This window comes from Lissotriton vulgaris, chromosome 3_1, assembly GCF_964263255.1.
Source record: "Lissotriton vulgaris chromosome 3_1, aLisVul1.2, whole genome shotgun sequence".
In the NCBI taxonomy this organism is placed as follows: Eukaryota; Metazoa; Chordata; class Amphibia; order Caudata; family Salamandridae; genus Lissotriton; species Lissotriton vulgaris.
In genome coordinates this window covers 1778108794-1778129424 of record NC_141689.1, presented here as the reverse complement: position 1 = coordinate 1778129424, position 20631 = coordinate 1778108794, and the positions used below count along the sequence as shown (strand labels likewise).

At 47.5% G+C, this 20631-nt stretch overlaps 1 protein-coding gene across 1 annotated transcript in view; it reads right to left on the bottom strand.

Moving 5' to 3' along the window:
• Positions 1-20631, bottom strand: part of BBS7 (Bardet-Biedl syndrome 7) — a 264083-nt gene that overhangs the window by 95588 nt on the left and 147864 nt on the right. The window contains exon 10 of the mRNA XM_086962213.1: positions 6372-6474. Coding sequence (XP_086818339.1) covers positions 6372-6474 — 103 coding nt within the window. The remainder of the gene's footprint in view (positions 1-6371; positions 6475-20631) is intronic.

Genomic DNA, 20631 nt, shown 5'->3' with positions numbered 1-20631 from the left:
TCTGCTCAGGTCCGATCTGTGCGCCCTGAAAGCAGATTAACCGCTGACGGAGACCACGTCTGAACGGTGGAACAGAGGAAGCAACGCCATTTTAAGAAATAAGCAAGGGAAACCTCCATTGCCCCACTAAGAATAGAGACGACCAATAAACACATTCACAAGAAAGGTCAAATGATACAGTAATCCAGGGCATTAACCAGTGTTTAATTTGTGCTGACGGTTGGGGGGAAGAGGGGATGTGGGGGGGGGTAGGCACAAGAACTCCTTATGTGGATCAGGACTTATTTTTCCTTCGACAAGGCTCTAGAGAAGACAGAGAAATGCAGAATAGGTAGGAATGAGTTCCTAATCAATCTGAGGAGCCTTGCACTTGTCTTGTTTGCTGTTTTTAAACAAATTGTGGACATTAACAAAATAAATATTAAAGATTTGTGTGTGAATTTCATATATCAACTAAGCTTTTCTCCTGAGAAAACAACACTCATTACCTATTGAAGTTAGTACCACATCCCAATAACAAGTGTCTGATGAAGCAGGCTTCTCAGGAATTATAGGGCAGTGATTTATGAATACAAAGCAGAGTAAAGAGAGACCAATGTGTGGCTTTCATCGACACCTGCAACTATATGAAATGTTGCTATTCTGAGGTCAAGGTGAAGCAGAGAATGAGTACAATCTCGGAACTCGAATGAAGAGGAAGGTGTTAAGTTCCGGCACTGGTTATGACTGAGATGTTTACCAACAAGGCAACGCTGTCGGGTATCACTATAAACCAAAGTTTCTCCTGGGGTTGCTGCCACAGTATCTGGTGGTCAGGAGTTTTGCGGGAGTCCTCTCTGGGGCTGAGCCTGGGTATGGCATGATGGGGGTTTAAACCCTGCACTACAGGCAGTGGAGTCTCTGGTGTCTGCTAGGAGACTGAAAGTCAGGAAAGCCACTCACATCAACTGATTTTAGATTTTTTTCCACATCCCTGTAGCCCGTTACCCTTTTGTTCTTTTTGGTGCTGCTCCTCATCTCCAGGTAGGCTTCCCCAAAGCAAAACAATTCTGGGGCCTTCCACTAATTCATCCGTGGCCATGTAAAAACCTCGAATTGGGACAGAAAACCTGTTGTTTGTTGCTTTGTAAGAGTTACTTTTGTTAGAAAAAAAGAGGGCAGGAGTCTATTTACTGGCACACTCTTGTGTACCTGAAACCTGCCCTTTTGGGGTCCACAAACTGTCTGGCTTAGTCAGTTAAGGCAAAGAGCAAGGATGCAGTCTGAGATGTGCTCCATATATCTGGAGCCGCGGACGAGGAACAGGTAATTTATGGGAGGCGTTTTGCTTGTTTTCTGAATACCGCACAACAAGAACGGAGAGCATTCTTATTCGGCTAACATTGACTTATATAGGAATTGGAGGTGAATGCTCTTATTTGCATTTTAGCTAATTTCAGAAACTTAATTACTGCTAAATTGTTGACACAATCTTTCTGTAAATTTGAAAGTCCCTACCACCTATGGAACTATGCCATCCCTCCTTTTGTTTTCTTTGTCAAATACATTTCCCGAGTTTTCTTTGGTTTTTGGCAAAGGTTTTAAAGCCACTGATGCTAAGAAAACCCATTAAATTGTAAATGTGGTGCTCCTTGGGGAACCCTTAAGTTTTCCCTGAGACGGGGAGACACTTCAAAGGCCTCTCCAACCTCTCCTCTTGAGTGTATTGACTCCTCTCCGCCCCTTTAGACAGACCTTGGTGGCAGCCTTCATAGTTTTTGGGGAGCAGTAGTAGCAGCAGACTGGGCTACAAGACTCCCTCCTGCCCTCTTCTACAGGATTGCAAACGGGGTGGGAGAAATTCAAAGAATAAACAGCGACGGTCAAGAAACAATAAAAAATAAAACAAGCATTTGCAATGCGATAGGTCTCTCATTACTGAAAGTTTAAGTTGCAATATTATTAGCAACGCCAATAGCTCAAACTTTAAGTAATGCGAGACCTATTGCATTGCAAATGCTTGTTATACATACAAGTCACCCCTAAGGTAGGCCCTAGACAACCCAGAGGGCAGGGTGCAATGTATCTGAAAGACAGGCCATGTATTTTTAAGTTTTACATGTCCTGGTAGTGAAACAATTCTCTAATTAGTTTTTAACTATTGCAAGGTCTATCTCTCCCATTGGATAACATTGAGGTGACCTTTTTACATTTTGCAAGTGTAATTCCCAATTGTGAAGAGATAGATGTTTCACATTTGGTGTCTCTGGAATCACAATGTAAAATCCAAACTTATGGTGAAGTTTTGATTTTAAATTTGAATTCTGAAATGCCACTTTTAGAAAGTTTGAGACTATATGTGGTTGGGAAGATATATTATTCCCCAGCAATCATTTTAAGAATTAATTTGTAATTGATGATTTGATTATGTGGGGTGCAACAGTGCTGTTTTAGGAATATTGCCAATTGTAAATCTAACCCTGAATACATATTATGTGTGTGATTATTAATCTTTGAACGATAAATAGAAAAATTGTGAAAACAAAATAAGAAAAATGTTGTTTGACCAGTCTGCCAGAGTTTTCTTTCATTATATTGGTTATATTGTAATTGATGTCTTCTGAAAATTAATTATAGTGTTGGATTTAAAGTCCAACTTAATTACCCAGTTTACTGGGGAAATATTGGGTTGTCCTAGCATGGTTAAATACTTTTAGAAAATTGTCATTCTCTTACTGTAGCTATTTGGTGCCTGCTGCCTGTCTTTGACACAAGTCTAGGAAGGATGACAACTAGGCTTTGTGTATTACCCTAGACCGTCACACACAATGGGAGCTTAGGTTTGACATGATGGGCCATCCTGTTAGGATGGGAGGGAGGAGCAGTACCCAGCCTCACTCACACCAGAACACATGGTGTCCTGTCCCCACAAAAGGCTCTGTAGTTAGTCTAGAGCCAGGGCAGAAAGGAGCTCTGTGCACTTCAAAGGCATCTCTCTGAAGTCTCCCCCACTTCAAAGGCACAACTGGGTATTACTACAGTACCTCAGACACAGTACACTTCTGAACCTGTGAAGACTCTGCCAGAAAGAAGGACTGCTGTGCTGCAGAAGGATTGCCAAACTGCTGGAATGCTGCCTTGCTGTCCCCTGCCTGGGTGAGAAGGACTGGACCTGCATCAACTGCACCCAGAGTGACTCCAAGGGCTAACTGGCTAGCCTCCTGAGTTGAAGTCTCAGGGACATAAAATACTTCAACCCACCCTGCTTCTGCACCTGGACTCCGCCATCTGTGAGTATGCCCTGCAAAGTGGTGCCACCCCAGTCCTGGACCCTTGGAAGTGGGCCTAAGATGTTTGCTCTAGCAGAACCCATGCATCTTCTGTTGAACCAACGCATCGCCGCTGCTGCGCAGATCATAACCAGCGTATTGCCTCTGTGGCTCAGAACCGGCGCATCACCACTGTTGTGTGAATCAGCACTGACGCATCACCACCGTTGGATGGACCAGAACCAGCACAATGCCCCTGCTGCGTGGATCGGACCAGACACATCGACTTTGGAACCTCCACTGCGCTACACTCTTCCCGGCGCAAGTTCTTTGCATCCCCGTCAATGGCAGCCTCGATGACAATGTCAATCTCTTCATAGCAGCTAATCGGTATAGGCGCATCGCCACTGCTGCGCGGATCAGAACCAGCGCATTGCCGCCATTGCGAGGATCAGCACTGCCTTGGCTGCACCCTGCATCCTTGACGCAACCAGGATCAAGGTACTTTTGTTCAGTAGGCCTCAACGTGTTCCTGTATCAGGCCCATGCTCCATCGCGATCGGATTGAACTTTTGACTTTGTCCTGGTCCAGTGCGACCAGATATCCCAAGTAAGCGCTTGTCGCGTCCAAGCTCTATTTTGCAGTGTATTCTTTAAACAAATCATTACTCAAGTTTTATTTGTTGGATTTTTATTGTTTTGGTCTTGTTTTATTTATTGAATTAAGTTCTGTTTTGCTATCTTTTTGTGTAGTGTTATAACTTTTTTTACTGTTTGAAGTGTTGCACAAAAACTTTACATATTGTCTCTAAGCTAAGTCTAACTGCTCTCTGCCAAGCTACCAGGGGGTTGAGCACAAGTTAATTTGGGGTTTGCTTGTGCCTTATCCGGACTAGGATTGTGGATGCTGCTTGACTAGGGCTCATACCCCTTTCAACCTACAACCCAATTTCTAACAAACAATAAATGTTGCTTTCTCTGTAATATATTGATTTTAAAATGTAGATGCAGTTGAATTTACTGCACTTTGAAATGTGCAATTTTATGTGTATTGTAAACAGCTGCCTCTACGAATTCTGGGGAACACACAGTGTTGTTTAAATGCCCCTCACACACCAACAGGCCCCTTGGTGTCATGCTTCATCATCGGGCCTTCGCACCCCTCTACGGGATGCGGCGTGCTACGACTCGCGAATACGCAGGAGCACTTGAAGTGAACTATGTGTGGGGGTGTGTGTTTAATACAAAGATGTGAGTGAGGTGAGGTGAAAAAAGTGAGGGGTTAAAAAATACCTGGCACGTGGGAAGAAAAAAACTTTATTAAATCCCCGGCTGGTATTATTAAAATTTAAAGTGCAGGGCGTGGTTATAGAAAGATACGTGTTAGGGTATCAAACCACTGTATTAAAAGTCAACATGTTTCGGAGGTCAAAGCCCCCTTCTTCAGGACAAGGGTGAATGCACTTACCCTCCCCTTACTCACATGTAAGATGTAAAAGTGAAAAATAAAAATTACCACAATGTGTAATGTTCCTCACAATGTTATATGTAAGTGAGTGTAGTTGCGCCCAGTTGGCGTAAGAACTTAAAGTTCCCAAATACAGGACTTCATGAGCCTTTAACGTATATTGGGGAATCCTTCCTTTCTAATCAGAAACGGTTACAGCAACAGCTAATCGCCGATGGAGCCGCGTTGAGGGAAGGCAGGCGATTAGCTGTTGCTGTAACCGTTTCTGATTAGAAAGGAAGGATTCCCCAATATACGTTAAAGGCTCATGAAGTCCTGTATTTGGGAACTTTAAGTTCTTACGCCAACTGGGCGCAACTACACTCACTTACATATAACATTGTGAGGAACATTACACATTGTGGTAATTTTTACTTTTCACTTTTACATCTTACATGTGAGTAAGGGGAGGGTAAGTGCATTCACCCTTGTCCTGAAGAAGGGGGCTTTGACCTCCGAAACATGTTGACTTTTAATACAGTGGTTTGATACCCTAACACGTATCTTTCTATAACCACGCCCTGCACTTTAAATTTTAATAATACCAGCCGGGGATTTAATAAAGTTTTTTTCTTCCCACGTGCCAGGTATTTTTTAACCACTCACTTTTTTCACCTCACCTCACTCACATCTTTGTATTAAACACACACCCCCACACATAGTTCACTTCAAGTGCTCCTGCGTATTCGCGAGTCGTAGCACGCCGCATCCCGTAGAGGGGTGCGAAGGCCCCGATGATGAAGCATGACACCAAGGGGCCTGTTGGTGTGTGAGGGGCATTTAAACAACACTGTGTGTTCCCCATCACTCTAGGGATCACTATCACTCGAGCGGATTCCTCTTTGTTTATTCATATGACTCGGGAGACTGAATCCACTGACTCTCTCTCTCCCCCCTCCTGTTAGAATTTGCCTCTACGAATTCCCCAGCAGCTCTGTACGGTTCACCTCTAGAAACAAGGAGAATGAATCAGCTTCCACAACAATGCGTTGCTTAAAGTTTCTGTTCACACCACCAACCAATAAGCAGATCTGATGAGGATGTCTTAGTATAGGGAACCCTGGCACCCTTGAAATAAGACTAACAACATAGAATGCTACACAAACTTAAGTGACTGTTGTCTGTAATTCTGTCCTCTACCCTAAAATGCACCAGGGCAAACCATTGAAAGTCAAATGTTCCAATTAGCAGTAAACTTAGCCCACTGAAATAAAGATGATAAAAATAAAGACAACCTCTCACCAACACAAAATTAATCACACAAAATATGGACTTCTGAAATTGTGGAGTAGGTGGCAGAGGTAGCGTTCCTTAGATCACGTAATTTTGGGTGATATTCTCTTAAATTTTATTGGAGACACCAAGTGTTGCTGCTTCCTGCAAGGCACCCACTCCTGCAGCAAAGTCAGTTTTGCTTTGCAGCAAACAGTGTGTCCGTCAATTCAGACAGAAAGCTAGAGTACTACTAGTTGACAAATATATCTTCAATGAAAGGTGTACTCTCTACAGCACTTTATAAAGTTAAACTAATAATCAAACCTTGTAGTCGCCTGAAGCATAGATCTATTACTGCTCCTTTTCACAGATTATTAAAATGTCTTGCACGCTTTATTCACCTTAATGATGAAATCTTGTTCTGCATCTCTGGGCTGATCTTTAATTCATCACCAGGTCCAGCTTCTTTGTGGATAGGCTCAGTTGTCAATCCCATCACCCAACCTGTAACATATACTATGCGTCAAATCAAAGGTGAGCAATTGTATTTCTACAGCAAAGCTATTAATATACCTGATAATCGACTGCGGCAAAGTACATGATGATCATATAAGAGTGCACTGCATCCCTGAGTCAGTATACCAAGTTTTAGATTTCAGAAGTTCAGGGTTTTATTCTGGATAACAATCTGGATTCTGAAAGCTTGCGTTGCTAACATAATCTGCAGCTCAAACCCAATGAGCAATTTTAGCAAATGTTGTTCCTTGAGAACCGATTAGTATCTCATTTGCAGGTTGCTATGGTAATTTACTGTTCCATAATTACGCTACTATAGTACATAAACTATCTTTGCTAGTCTCATCAAAATGTCGCACCAGAAAATGGTTAAAAGAGGACAACCTAAACCAAAAAAACACATCAGTATCTCAGACATGCTTTTTCCTGAAGATGTAAATAGCCTTGCAACCACGTATAACAACACCCTACACTTGTTCATAAGTTGAACTGTGCCTTCTTGAAAATGTATATGCTTCACTGCTCCCAGTGACAAAAAGGTTCACACTAACCTCAACGATCTCAACAGCACCTTTAAAAACATGTATGGGTGGGAAATGCAAAGCCATCAAAGCTTCATTCTACGCAGGAACCATAGTGAAAAGGTTTTTATTGCAGCAGAAACCATACAACCAAAGGCAGCAAGTGCTGGAAACACAACTAAAGATATGTTACGATCTCTTTGCGAATAACATTTTAGACTACTCTGCAATTCCAGGTGAAAGCAATTTGCACAATATTAACTTATTAATCCATCGCATGAAAAAATAAAAAAAATTCAGTGCGATAAGCCGGACTGATTCCCCAGCAGGCCCCCACCCAAGTAGGACTTTGTGGTCTGTTTTAAACACATTCTACCTCATCCCAAGACTAGAGTCTCTAAATAACTGAAAAAGATTGTGGCACAAATACTACTAAACAAAAATATTAATCACAAAGGACAACTTAAATACCCCATTACTGCCAAAATTTTGCATCTCATTCCTACAAAGATTTTTGGGAAACAGAGAAATCAGTCAGTTACGTTCTGACGTAGTATCTGATCAGCACCTGGGTAACAGAAGGCTAGATTTAGACAAACCATAAGTAAGTAGCCTACCTCACAGAGGAGTGAGTAAAGATCTTTTAGAAAAGAACGGGCAATGAGTGCATGGTAGTGCACATGTGATTGACTTGTGCTCACATTAAGACTAGAAAAGACCATCTGATGCAATGTTGATTAAAATACAGGTGCCAGAAAATAATTTAAGAATCACAGTATAAACCAATCTATTTTAGAAAAAACTGGAGGAAATAAACAAAGATTTGGATTAATAAAAGGAGTTCCTGGCCCAATCCATGATTCATAAATTGCTAAAAGAGGACAAGTAAGTCTCCTACCAGACGTTATATCCTTATTTAGTGACCGATTACAACAGAGTGAATATAAATGCTCTAGGGGGTACTGATGAGGAGTCTTCTATAAGCAGCTGGTCATATGAGTCACGACGGTTAGAGAAGAAATAGATCACATGGAACAAGGTACCCTCCTATGAACAATTTTTACATATGTTACCCCATCCCCCTGATAAATTACGGGCCCCACCCATCCGCCCTCCTCCTCCACATTTGTTTTTGGAATGGCATAATCCTTATTCCCCCTACCTATACCAAACTTACTTTACACCTACGAATAGATTTCCTTTTTCAGGAGCGATGGGAGTGGTGGAAGCGACAAAAAAAAGACCAGAACCAAGAATAAAATGGAACACAACAAAGGAACACAAGGAGAATGATAAGAGAAACTTCCCTCAGGCGGAACATATCAGCCTAGTCCTCAACCTCAGTAAAAAATCATTATCCGATGTCTAACTCCACGTACTCAACAGAAAGTTGGGTTTTCTCACCACTTCAGCGATGGATACGTTCAAACTTAGATGTGAAATAGCAGAGTTGCTTAGGAAACTTCAGACAGCTACCGCCCGATCCCCATAACCCCCTCTAGCGGGGGGGTTATGGGTTATGATGTTAGCACGCACACTTTTACCACGCATACCATTACCACGCATTTTTTACAACGCGATACCTTTACAACGCATAGTGCTTTGGGTGCTGGATAGTGAATAGTTTAATTTACTATTCCAACACCAGTCCCCGTGGACACTAGGGAAGGTTATTGGATAGTAAATTAACCTATTCACTAGCCATTCCCTAAGTCAGATCGCCTCAAAGCGCTATGCGTTGTAATGGTATGCGTTGTAACAGATGCGTGGTAATGTTAGTGCGTGCTAAAAGATGCGTGCTAAAGGTTGTATATCCCTCTAGCAGTCAGGGTTAATGAGGAGGCATTAGTTAATTAAGAATCCTCTGGGGATTCTTAATTAAAGCCAGGTCACTGATTAAGCACAAATTAGAATAAGCTGAATTAATGCTGGCTAACTGCCCGGACTGGGTGTTTATCACAGAGTCCTGGGCCAATGAAGCCTTTGGCCCGGCTTAGTAGATGCTATCTCGCCTGGATATGCAATCTTAAGATTACATAGGGCAGGCACACTGGGAGGAGGTTTGGCCATTATACACAAGTTAGAGTACCTATGTCACTTGGAGAGGATACAGTTAGTTAGCCCCTGTGAGCCAAAATACTTCACTATAAAAATTACATCTACCAACTCCTTTGCTGGAATGCTATTCTATAGGGCCCCAGTACTGTGGACAATGTTTGCAATGGAAGTGGAAAACTATATAGAGCCAAACTTAGCGAAAAACGATTTCACAGTGATGGGAGAATTTAACTTCCACCTGGGGGACCTCGAAAATAGACACTCCAATATACTTAAAGAAACGTTGGCCTGTCTGGGGCTGTTTCAGCAAGTTATGGACCCCACCCATGCAGCAGGACATACACTCAATGGGATTTTTACTGATGATAGCTGCTAGTCAGTTCAAGAAGTACTTCCCGTTACCTGGTTAGATCACAAGGCAGTGTCCTTGTCTCTTACTCTTCCTGCTTTCCAGAAGGAGGACAATCTGCCAGGAGGAAGACCCTCAGCAGGAACTGGAAGGGGGTCTCACCCGAGTCCTTCGCTAGTGCCCTTAATAGCAAACCTTGCAAGGTGGATAGAGGGGCGGAAAACTTTTCATCCTGGCTGTGTTCAGTGGCCGATATGGTAGCTCCCTTACGGGAAACCAAACTTTGGAGATAAGTGCTGACTGCCCCTTGTCTTTTTTCCCCTTTAAATCTGTTAATTACGCGTTTTTCAACACATGAAATATCATGTAAACAATAATAATAATAATAATAATAATATCATTTGTAAAGAGCATGGTTACACCTAGTCATTGTGTCCCCGCGCTGGACCAGAGTTCTCCTAGAGGCGGAGCCATGGGGCAGTGGGATCAGGGGATCTGAATTAGAGATGAATTAGGTTATTGAACAGCCAGGTTTTCAATTTCTTCCTAAAGTCAGTTTCAGAGGGGCATGCTCTAAGGACAGGATGAAGAGAGTTCCACAATTTAGCCGCTACATAGGCAAAAGATCTTGCTCCCAATCTCGCTTTCCTAATCTTGGGGATTTTAGCTAATTTTGCATCTGAAGATCTGAGGCTCTGACATGGTACGTAGGCTTGAATTAGAGTGGAAACAGCTGGGGCCTTGTTTATTTAGTATGTGACGACATAAGCACAAGCCAATGTAGCTGGTCAAGAGTGCCTGACGCAGATGATCTTTTGGAGATATTCAGTATCAGCCTTGCTGCCGCATTTTGAACCCGCTGGAGCATTTTAAGACTACCTTTAGAAGTACCCAGATAGCCCACATTCCCATAGTCCAGTTGGGAAGTAATGAGTGCATGAACTAAGGTTTTCCGCGACTTTGTGGGAATTAGGTCATGAATTTTTCTCAGCGTCTTGAGGGTGCCAAAACACTTTCCTGCAGTTTTCCTGATATGATCTTGGAAAGAATGATTAGAGGCAAATACCACTCCCAGATTCTTGACCGTTTGTTTAGGGACTGGTGGTTCCCCAGGGTAGCACACCACCAAGCTGATGTCCATATATAGGGTGTTCTTCCTACCAGCAAAATCTCCGTTTTGTTGGTATTTAATTTTCGTCGAGACGGGAGCCTCCGGTAAATAAAAAAGTAATGTCCATAGACATACATAGAGAGAAAGGGTCTAAGGGCCTCCCCTTAGTAGCCTTTTCTTGTCCTTATGTAAAAAAGGACCAAACTCTCACAGTCAGCCAATCAGCTCCCACCTCCCTCTAGAACCTTCCTGGGAGGAGCCTCAGCCCTCAGATTTTCTACCGCACGTTGTGCTAGGGAGTCTCCAGCCTGAGCTCTCCTCAGGATTACTCAAAATTCATCAAACTTTCTTGGAAAGTGTTCTCTGAACCCTCAAAACTCTTCAAGGACTTCTTCACTACACTGTCTTGACAGTAAGTGTGTTTTTCAACTGCTTCTTCCATGTCTGACTCGAAGAAGAAAGCCCTGTTCAGGGCCTGCTCTTCCTGTAGCAAGAAAAGAATCCATGTGGATGATCAGCACGACCTGTGCTTGTATTGCCTTCGTCAGGCAGTTCCTGATTGCAGTTATCCCTTGATGCAGAATTCTGGTCGGGCTGGGTCTAGTTGAGAGCCTGATTTAATGGTTAGGAAAATAGAGCTCACTTCTGATATAGAAGGTATAGCGAGATCAGTCATGCCACCTGGTTGTTCTCTAATGAATAAGTTACTTACCTTCAGTAACAATATAACTGTAAGAAACATTAGTAGTGAAATTCCTTACCTTAGAATTACCCCCAGGCGTCACACTGGATTCGGAAAGTTTTTCATCAGCAGTACCCCTGCGTGTCGGTAGGTGGCGTCACGTGGCTCCTCGTCCGTCATTGGTGTCGTGGTCGCCGAGATGATGTCGTGGGTGCTACTTCGACGCCGCCCACATGCACTGACGTCAGTTCTGTACACAACTTTCCGCGCCAGTAACCCAGAGCCATGCAAGAAACTGACCACTGGTGCATTGAAACTAGGGCCCTGAAAGGGATGACCTTAATCCTAGAAATCAGTTAGCAGACGGGGAGGATATGTGGGGCAGTAAGGAATCTATCACTACTAATGTTTCTTACAGATATATTGTTACCTTAGGTAAGTAACTTGTTCATCTGAGAGAAACACATAGTGATAGATTCCTTACCTCAGACTAGATACCCCAGCAATAGCAACCACGGTGGTGGGTCTGCAAACCAAGATCACACCAGAAAGTCACGGAGAACAGAACGGCCAAAGAAGCCGTCTCTCCGGACTTGGCTGTCCAGACAATAATGCTTAGTAAACGTGTTCAGCAAGGCCCACGTGACTGCCTGACAGATGTCTTGCAGGGGGGCACCACGTCCCAATGCAGTAGTGGTTGTGGTAGCTCTGGTGGAATGAGCCAGCATTCCCACCGGAGGTTCCTTTTTAGCCAACGAGTAACAGTAAATTGAGAGCGCACATTTCGGGTCCAGACGGTGGAGCCTCTCTTCCTCCCTGGAAGGATGCGGAGGTGGAAAGAAGGTGGGCAGGGTAATGGTCTGCCCAAGGGGAAAGTCTGTAACAACTTTTGGCAAAAAAGAAGGATGGAGCCTGATCACAACCTTGTACGGATGAATCGATAGAAAAGGAGGCTTACAAGAAAGAGCTTGGAGCTTGGAGCTCACTCACTCGCCTAGCGGAGGTGATGGCCACCAGGAAGGCAGTTTTCAAAGTCGAGACGAAGAGGACAGTTGTGAAGAGGCTGAAATGGAGCGCACATCAAGTATGTAAGAACCAGGTTCAAGTCCCACTGAGGCATCACAAAAGGAATAGGAAGAAAAAGGTGAGTAATGGCTTGACAAATCTATTTACAATAGGGGACTTGAAAAGAGAGGGCTGATCAGGAAGCCTGAGAAAGGCCGAAAGAGCAGAAAGATAGCCCTTAAGAGTGCCCAGAGCAGAGCCCTGCTGGGCCAAAGAAAGAAGGAACAGTAATACTTCAGAAAGAGGGGCAGAAAGGGGATCCACAGCCTTTGCTGTGCACCATGCCACAAATATGTTCCATCTACAGGCGTATACCACTAGTGGTGGGACGCCTGGCTGCCAGAATGACATCACAAACTTCAGGAGGCAAGTCGAAAGGAATCAACTGCAGCTGCTCAATCTCCATGCAAAGTGGTAGCGGCTGAACAGCTTTGGGTGGAGGACTGTCCCCTGCTGCTGCGACAGAAGATCCTCCCGAAGAGGCAGTCTGATCGGAGGATTGATGCTCATACTGGGTAGCTCGGGATACCATACTGTTTGAGCCCAATCCAGGGCCACAAGGATGACTTGTGCCCGGTCACGATTGATCTTCTTCAGCACTCTGGGCAGAAGTGGTATAGGCGGAAAGGGGTACAACAGACCGCAACTCCACTTGCGATAAAAAGCGTCGCTGAGTGAGTGCCGCCTTGAAAATTTCCAAGCGCAGAACTGATGACATTGCGCGTTCTCTTCAGTGGCAAATAGATCTAACCAAGGCTCTCCCCACTGCTGAAAGAGACCTTGCACCACCTCCTAGTGAAGACACCATTTGTGATCCATCATGCACCTGAGTTCACTCACCTTGGCGTTCAGAGAACCTGCCAGGCTTTGAACCACCAGGAAAACACCTTGATGTTCCAGCCATGTCCAGAGACGCAGAACCTCCTGACATCGGGTTCACAATCCCAGCCACCCTGTTTGTTGCAGTACCACATGGCGGTGTTGTTGTCTGTAAACACCTGCACTACTCTCCCCTTGACAGAGTGAAGGAATGCTTTCAGTGCAAGCCGGATCGCCCGAAGCTCCAGAATGTTGATATGGAGCTTGGACTCCGCCGGAGACCAGAGGCCTCTGATCTCCGCCTCTCCCATGTGGCCACCGCATCCCAGGAGGGACGCATCTGTCACCACCGTAAGCTCCAGTTGGGGAAGGGAGAGGGATCTGCCGCTGACCCAATGCTGGTTCGTGAGCCACCAGTGCAACTGTCGTGCAGTGCCCTCCGAGATCTGGACGTGATCGGACAGGTTCCCCTGATGCTGCGCCCACTAGAACTTCAGGTCCCACTGCAGAGCCCACATATGATATATGGCATGATCGATCAGCAGGATACAGGAGGCCATGAGGCCCAGCAGCCTCAGAGTCTCTCTGACCGAAACCCGGGACAAGGGCTGAAAATTCGGAATCAGAGCCCAAATATCCCGGACTCGCTGTTTGGGAGGATAAACCCGAAACTGCGCTGTGTCCAGAACCACTCCAATAAAGAGGAGCTTCTGAGAGGGAACCAGGTGCAACTTCTGCACGTTGATGGAGAACCCCAGCGAATGCAGGAGGTCGGCCGTAGTGGGAGAAGACCGCCTGGGGCGAGCCCGCCTTCACAAACCAGTCGTCGAGATAGGGAAAGACTAAAACCCCTGATCTGCACAGATGGCCTGCAACCACCGCCATTACTTTTGTGAACACCCGAGGGGCGCTGGTAAGGCCAAAAGGGAGCACAGTGAACTGTAAATGCTTGTAGCCCACCGTGGACCGCAGGTAACGCCGGTGGGCCCGCAGCACTGAGATGTGGAAATAAGCATCCTGCAAGTCCAGCGCTACCATCAAGTCATGTGGATCGAGAGCAGACAAGACCTGAGCCAGAGTAAGCATCATGAACTTCTCTTTGCGGAGCAAGCGATTGATGTTCCGGAGATCTAAGATAGTAGAGGGAATAGCAACCATGACCTACTTTTGGAGGTGGAACGAGCTTGATGGCTTCCTTGTCCAAGAGGACGCAACTTCCTGCTGAAGAAGCACCAAGTGATCCCCTGACATGCGGTGATACCGAGGTGGAATGGCTGGTGGGGAAGTCTTGAAGGGGAGGGAATCGCCCCTCCGGACTATCTCTAAAACCCACTTGTCCGATGTGATGGTGCGCCAGTGGGGGAGGTGATGGCAAAGCCTGCCGCCCACTGGCCTTTGATGGGCCTGAAAGCTCGGACTAGGAAGGTTTGGAGGCAGAGGTGGCCGGGGTGGAGATGGATTGACCCGCCAGCTGGCCACTTAGTCCGCCACTGCAGGACATGCATCTGCGCTGAGATTGCTGCTGCGCAGGCTTGTGGCTCTGTTGTGAACGCTGTGGGGCACCCCTTCCGGTCCACAAAAGAGCGAAAAGCAGAAGGCGGAGGAGGGCGAACTGCAGACAGCCCCAAGGACTTGGCCGTAGTCCGTGAGTCCTTAAACCGCTCCAACGAGCTGTCTGCTTTGTCGTCGAAGAGTTGACGGCCATCAAAGGGCATGTCCATAAGTGTGTTTTGAACATCTCCTGAAAATCCAGGTGTCCTCAACCAGACCTGGCGTTGAACCGCCACCGTCGTCGAAATCGATCTACCCAGTGAGTCGACGGTGTCTAGGCCATAACGAATCATGAACTTAGCTGGGTCTCTCCCCTCCGCAACAGCCTGGGAGAGAGCTGGCCGGGCCTCCTCCGGACACTGAGGGAACACTTGTGCCACCGTATCCCACAGAGAGTGGGAATAACGGCCCAAGAGGCATGCAGTGTTCACGGACCACAGTGCAGAACTGGCGGAAGAGAAAATCTTCTTTCCGAACTGATCCAGTTTCTTGGATTCCCTATCCAGTGGTGCGGAAGAAAAGGCGGTTGGGGAAGCAGAGGCTTGGACAACCAAGCTCTCAGGGGTGGGGTGTTGGGAGAGGAAAATGGGGTCACCCGGAGCTGGGTGATGGGCGATGGGTGATGGCGTGGGCCCACGTTCCTATCCACAGGTGCCCCTGTGGTGGGCCTGGACCAGGTGTCCAAAAGAACGTCGGAAAGTGCTTTGTTGAAGGGGAGCAGCGGCTCCGCAGAAGCAGCTGCTGGTTGAAGCACTTCTGTCAGGAGGTTAGTCTTAATGGCCACAGTAGGGAGCACAAGGTGTAGTGCCTCAGCCACACCACAGCATAACTAGTGCCCTTCTCCGTAGCCAAGGTAGGAGGAGACAGCATGCCAAGGTCTGGTGAGGTATCCAGACCACTGGCTTCCCCCAACTCCGCTGCCCAGTCCTGATCATCCTCGCAATCAGCTGCAAGAGGTTCTACAGACCCCTCCAAGTCCTCCCCTTCCTCCTCAGGCCGTTCCACAGGCCTAAAATAAGGAGCAGGGACATGGGGATAGAAATGCCCGAGCAATGTCGAGAACGGCATCGACCGACGCCGGCCCAACGCCACGTCCCCTTCTGGGCTGAAACCGGGGGCGATGTCACCCCGAGGAGCGGGCGACGTTGGAAGTGGTGCGGACATCGGTGGAGGTGTTATGAGGTCAACCGGTGCTGGGGCCGAAGCCGGCAGCGACGCCGGAGCTGCCGACGATGGAACGCAAGGACCCCCAGTCGGGACCGCGGGGCCAGAAGGCGCACCAGCGGGACCGGACAGCCAAAAGAGGCGAGCCATGGCCGACAGGAACTCCTGTATCTGGGCCGGAGTTGCCGACGGACCTGGAAAGAGCGGGTAGACTGGCGGCGACGCCACAGGCTCAGCCGGAGCCGCGGGGAGGCATCAGCCACATCCACAGCCGCGTTGCGCGACCGGTGAGGGGAAGTCGGAGAAAGATGATGTTTGTTTGACTTCTTGTGCTTTGTTTTACCTGACCCCGAGGGCAAAAACTTGGATCCCAAGGATGGATGATGATGACTCCATCCCATGGGACCGGGACCTCGATCAGCGCGGAGCCGACTTCCGGGCCGCCAGCAGCTTTCGGGACTGCTACCGCAAAGACTTGAGCGCTATGTCCCAGCAGTCGGGGCAAGACTTGGAGTTGTGGTCGCGCCTCAGGCAGAAAAGACACACTTGGTGCAGTTCCGTCACCGACATCATGCGATGACAGTCCTCGCAGGACTTAAAACCGGGCATCCTAACTGCACCAGGAGTTGAAGACTCGATGAAAAATAGAGACAAAAAGCCTCAAAAAGTCAATCAAAAAATTACTGGGGGTACCTGCTCTTCCCAGATCTGCGCTTGCTGGCACGGAAAAAGAAAGAACTGATGTCAGCGCGCGTGGGCGGTGTCTAAGTAGCGCTCGCCACACCACCTATTTTAAAATTGTGCAGGTGATAACTTGATTCTGCTCCTAGGGGTGAGCTGCCGGCTGGGGCTGATCGCGTTTTGGGGGCTCCCAGCGGCAGCGGGCGCCATCTTGGTTTGGGCTCAATTCTCCACCACAGCCCTGCCACTCCCCCGCCGCTCCGCCCCTATTTAAACGGGCGATATGAGGCAGCGCAGCGGACGAGCGCAGCGGGCGCGACGAAGGCGCGCCGGAGTTGCGCCTGAGTTAAGCCCATCTGCGCCCGTCCGCGGCCGGCCGGGGCCAGGGGCACGAGATGCTGCTGGTTTTACTTCCTACTCCCCGTCCCAGTTATGCCTTTACTGGGTTCCCGGCTGTATCAACTCCTCTACTAGGACCCATCTACAACATCTTGGCCTTTACACTTCCCCTTCCCACTCCCCCCCCCCCGGGCAGTTTCTCACCTAGCCTCACTATCCTCTACGCTTTCCCCCACTCCCCCCTCACTCCCTACCCCCTCTGCTCCTCTGTTTACCACCTCGGCGGCTCTCCTAAACACTAGGTCCGCAGTAAGTCATCAATACGAACTGTATGATTACATCGATTCTAATGAACCAGATCTTCTTTTTTTAACTGAGACCTGGTTCAAGACTGACTCCCTGCCCAATGTGCTTGCGGCTTTACCATCGACCTATTCCGCCATTCGAGCGGATCGCCCAGATGGCAAGCGGGGTGGAGGAGTGGCCCTAATCGCCCGTACTGACCTTAATTTTCAAATCCTCCCCTCCCCTCCTATTCCTGATGTTGACTACCTTGTAGCTCGTTCTACCTCTCACCTAGCCCCTCTTACTTTTGTCCTAATCTACCGCCCCCCCCAATCCACTCCCTCTTTCCTTCCCAATATCCAGACCCTCCTGGCCACCCTGGCAATTAATAATTCATCTGTGCTAGTCTTGGGGGATCTTAATTACTGGCCTAATGATCCTGCAGAAAGCCCCCAATCAAAAGGAGTTCACCTGCTTTATGAACAGTTTGAATTTTGTGCCGCTCATTCACAGCTCTACCCATTCACATGGCCATACGTTAGATCAAATCTGGACTTTGAACATTCCATCCACATCTCCCATCATATCCCCATGCTCATGGTCAGACCACTCCACTATTACGTTTTCCCTTTCCCTAGCACCCCTGGTCAAACCTCCCCTTCCCAAAAACACCTGGGTTCGGAAATGGGGAAAAATAGACATGCCCTCCTTCTGCTCAGCCCTGGCCAAAACCAGTCCTGATTTATCTGGCCCTGCAGCCACCTCTCAGCTGACCGCCATTAACAACTGGCTCACGGCGGCGGGCGACGATTTCGCCCCCCTAAACCGGCTGTCAGTTAAACGGGCCCACGCAGCCAACCATTGGTTTACTCCCGACCTTAAACTAAAGAAATTGGCTGCAAGAAGGGCCGAACGAGCCTGGAGAAGAACTTATGACTCTGTTCAAAAGGCAACCTATGTGGCTGCTTTGAAAAATTAAAAAAAATGCATTCTGGAAGCAAAAGCCGAATATTACACCAACAGGATAACAACAGCAGAGTCTCAATCGAAGGAAATTTTTTCCACGGTTCATGAACTTGCCTCATCCAGTAGAGCCACGGCCACCATTCCTCCTTCCCAATCCCTCTGCGACTCACTTAATGAGTTTTTTATAGATACAGTTGTCAAAATCAAACACAACATTCCTCCGCCCCCTCCTACTTTTGTCAACCCTCCCCCCCCCCTCCTCTGTTAAATTGACTAACTTCCCTTTGCTAACCAATGACACCCTCCTTCCACTGCTTCATCGGGTCAAATCAGGCTCTCCCCTGGACTTTGCCCCTGCATGCATCCTTAGGGAAGTTTATTCAGCCTGTCCCACTCCCCCTCTGACCCTTCTCAATGACTCTATTGCGCACGGATTTGTCCCCAGTTCGCACAAATCGGCGGTTGTCATCCCACTTTTAAAAAAACCTGACGCCGATTCTTCCTCCCCCACCAACTACCGCCCCATCTCACTCCTCCCTTATCTTGCAAAAGTGCTTGAAACCCATATCACCTCTACCTTGAGCACCCACATTGAGGCAAATCATTGCCTCTCTTCCTGTCAAGCTGGTTTTCGTCCCCTGCATTCTACAGAAAAAGTAGTCATCTCAGTCATGGACAAGTTGCGTGAAGGCATTGACATCAACCTTCCGCAAGCCTTGATTCTCCTAGACCTATCCGCCGCTTTTGACACGGTGGACCATTCCACCCTTCTCAACCGTGTCAGGGCAGCGGGCATAGAAGGCTTAGCCTATTCTTGGCTGGAGTCCTTTCTTGCTGGGAGAACTCAAGCGGTCCGTTTGACTGGTTTCGCCGCGGCCTCCCGCAAGGTAGAGTGCGGGGTCCCCCAGGGCTCATCACTTTCCCCCCTTTTATTCAATCTTTATATTTTTCCCCTCATTTTTATGTTACAGCAACTGGAGGTCACTGTGTTTAATTACGCGGATGACCTCCAGCTCATCTTCAACCTGTCTCACTCACCCTCATCTGCTTTGAACGTCCAGACAGTAATGACGTTCATTCAAGATTGGATGAACTGCAACCACCTCAAACTCAACCCGGACAAGACCGAGCTGGTCTTGACCGGAGGTGGTTGCAGTCCATGGTCCTCTTCCTTTTGGCCCCCCTCCCTCGGTGCCCCTCCACTCCCTGTGCCCAAAGTAAAAACCCTAGGAATCTATCTTAATCCTCAACTCACTGTCCACCCACAAGTCAGCTCCGTGGTTTCCTCCTGCTTCTTTTCCCTTAGAGTAATTAGGAAAGTTTCACGTATTTTTTCTCCCTCAGCCTTAAAAATAATCGTGCTGCCATGGTACTGTCCCGCATAGACTATGGCAACATAGTCTATAATGGGGCTCCTGCATACGCGATCCACCGACTACAACTGGTGCAGAACCAGGCGGCCCGCCTGATCCATGGCCTACCTAAACATCATCGAGCCACCCCACTACTCAAAACATTGCACTGGCTCCCTGTGAGAGAGCGCGCCCTGTTCAAACTTGGCTGTCTCACGTACCAGGCTAGAGCGGGCACCGCTCCTGAATTTATCTACTCTGCCATCAAGCCATACCATCCAGGCAGAGAACTTTGCTCGGCTCATTTGGCCCTCCTTACCATCCCTCTCTATAAAAAGCAGAAGGCAGGCGGAGCGAGATTCTCTGTCCTGGCTCCAACCTTTTGGAACTCCCTCCCTGTTACCCTGCGCACCTCACCGTCTTACCCCTTGTTTCGGAAGAATCTCAAAACCTTCCTTTTCACGCAAGCCTACCCGATTTAACCTGATTTACTCTGTCCTGCTGCTGCCGCCCATTGTGCACCACTAGCGCCAAGAAACCGCTGGGTGAACGAGCGCTGTACAAATACTTTTAAATTCAAATTCAAATCTCAGCGACGCCAACAAGGGACACGGAGCCGCACATTGCCACCTACTGACGCGCATGGGTACTGCTGACTAAAACCTTTCGGGATCCAGTCTGACACCTGGGGGTAATTCTAAAGTAAAATGTACATTGTAAATTGATAGCGCACTACTCACCCGCAAGGGTCTCAAGGCGCTTGTACGAATACCACTGTGGAACCCATCCTGGCTTTACCTGTGAGGCGTCCACTCCTGTGTACTCCCAAGGTGGAGGCCAGGCATCCTTAGCGTTGTGGGAGCCGTTGTGGAGATTAAGCAAGCTATTCCCCAGAGTTGCAGAGTGGGACTCCATGATTGGAATAGGCACAGAGGCAAGAATTATCAGGTCCGTGGAATTTTTGAGCCCAAGACCTGCCGAGGCGGGGAATTGAACTCTGGTCCCAGGCTAGACCTCTGCATCAGGGTCTGCCGCTCTAATCATTGAGCCACACTTCTATCACTATGCGTTTCTTTCTGATCATAGTGTTGTCTTCCTTTCTTACAGAATCTGGGAAGTTTTCATACATTTTGTTTACCTTATCAGAGAAAAGAGTTGCAATGTTATAACACAGTTCTCGAGAAGGGGTAATATTCGCTGAA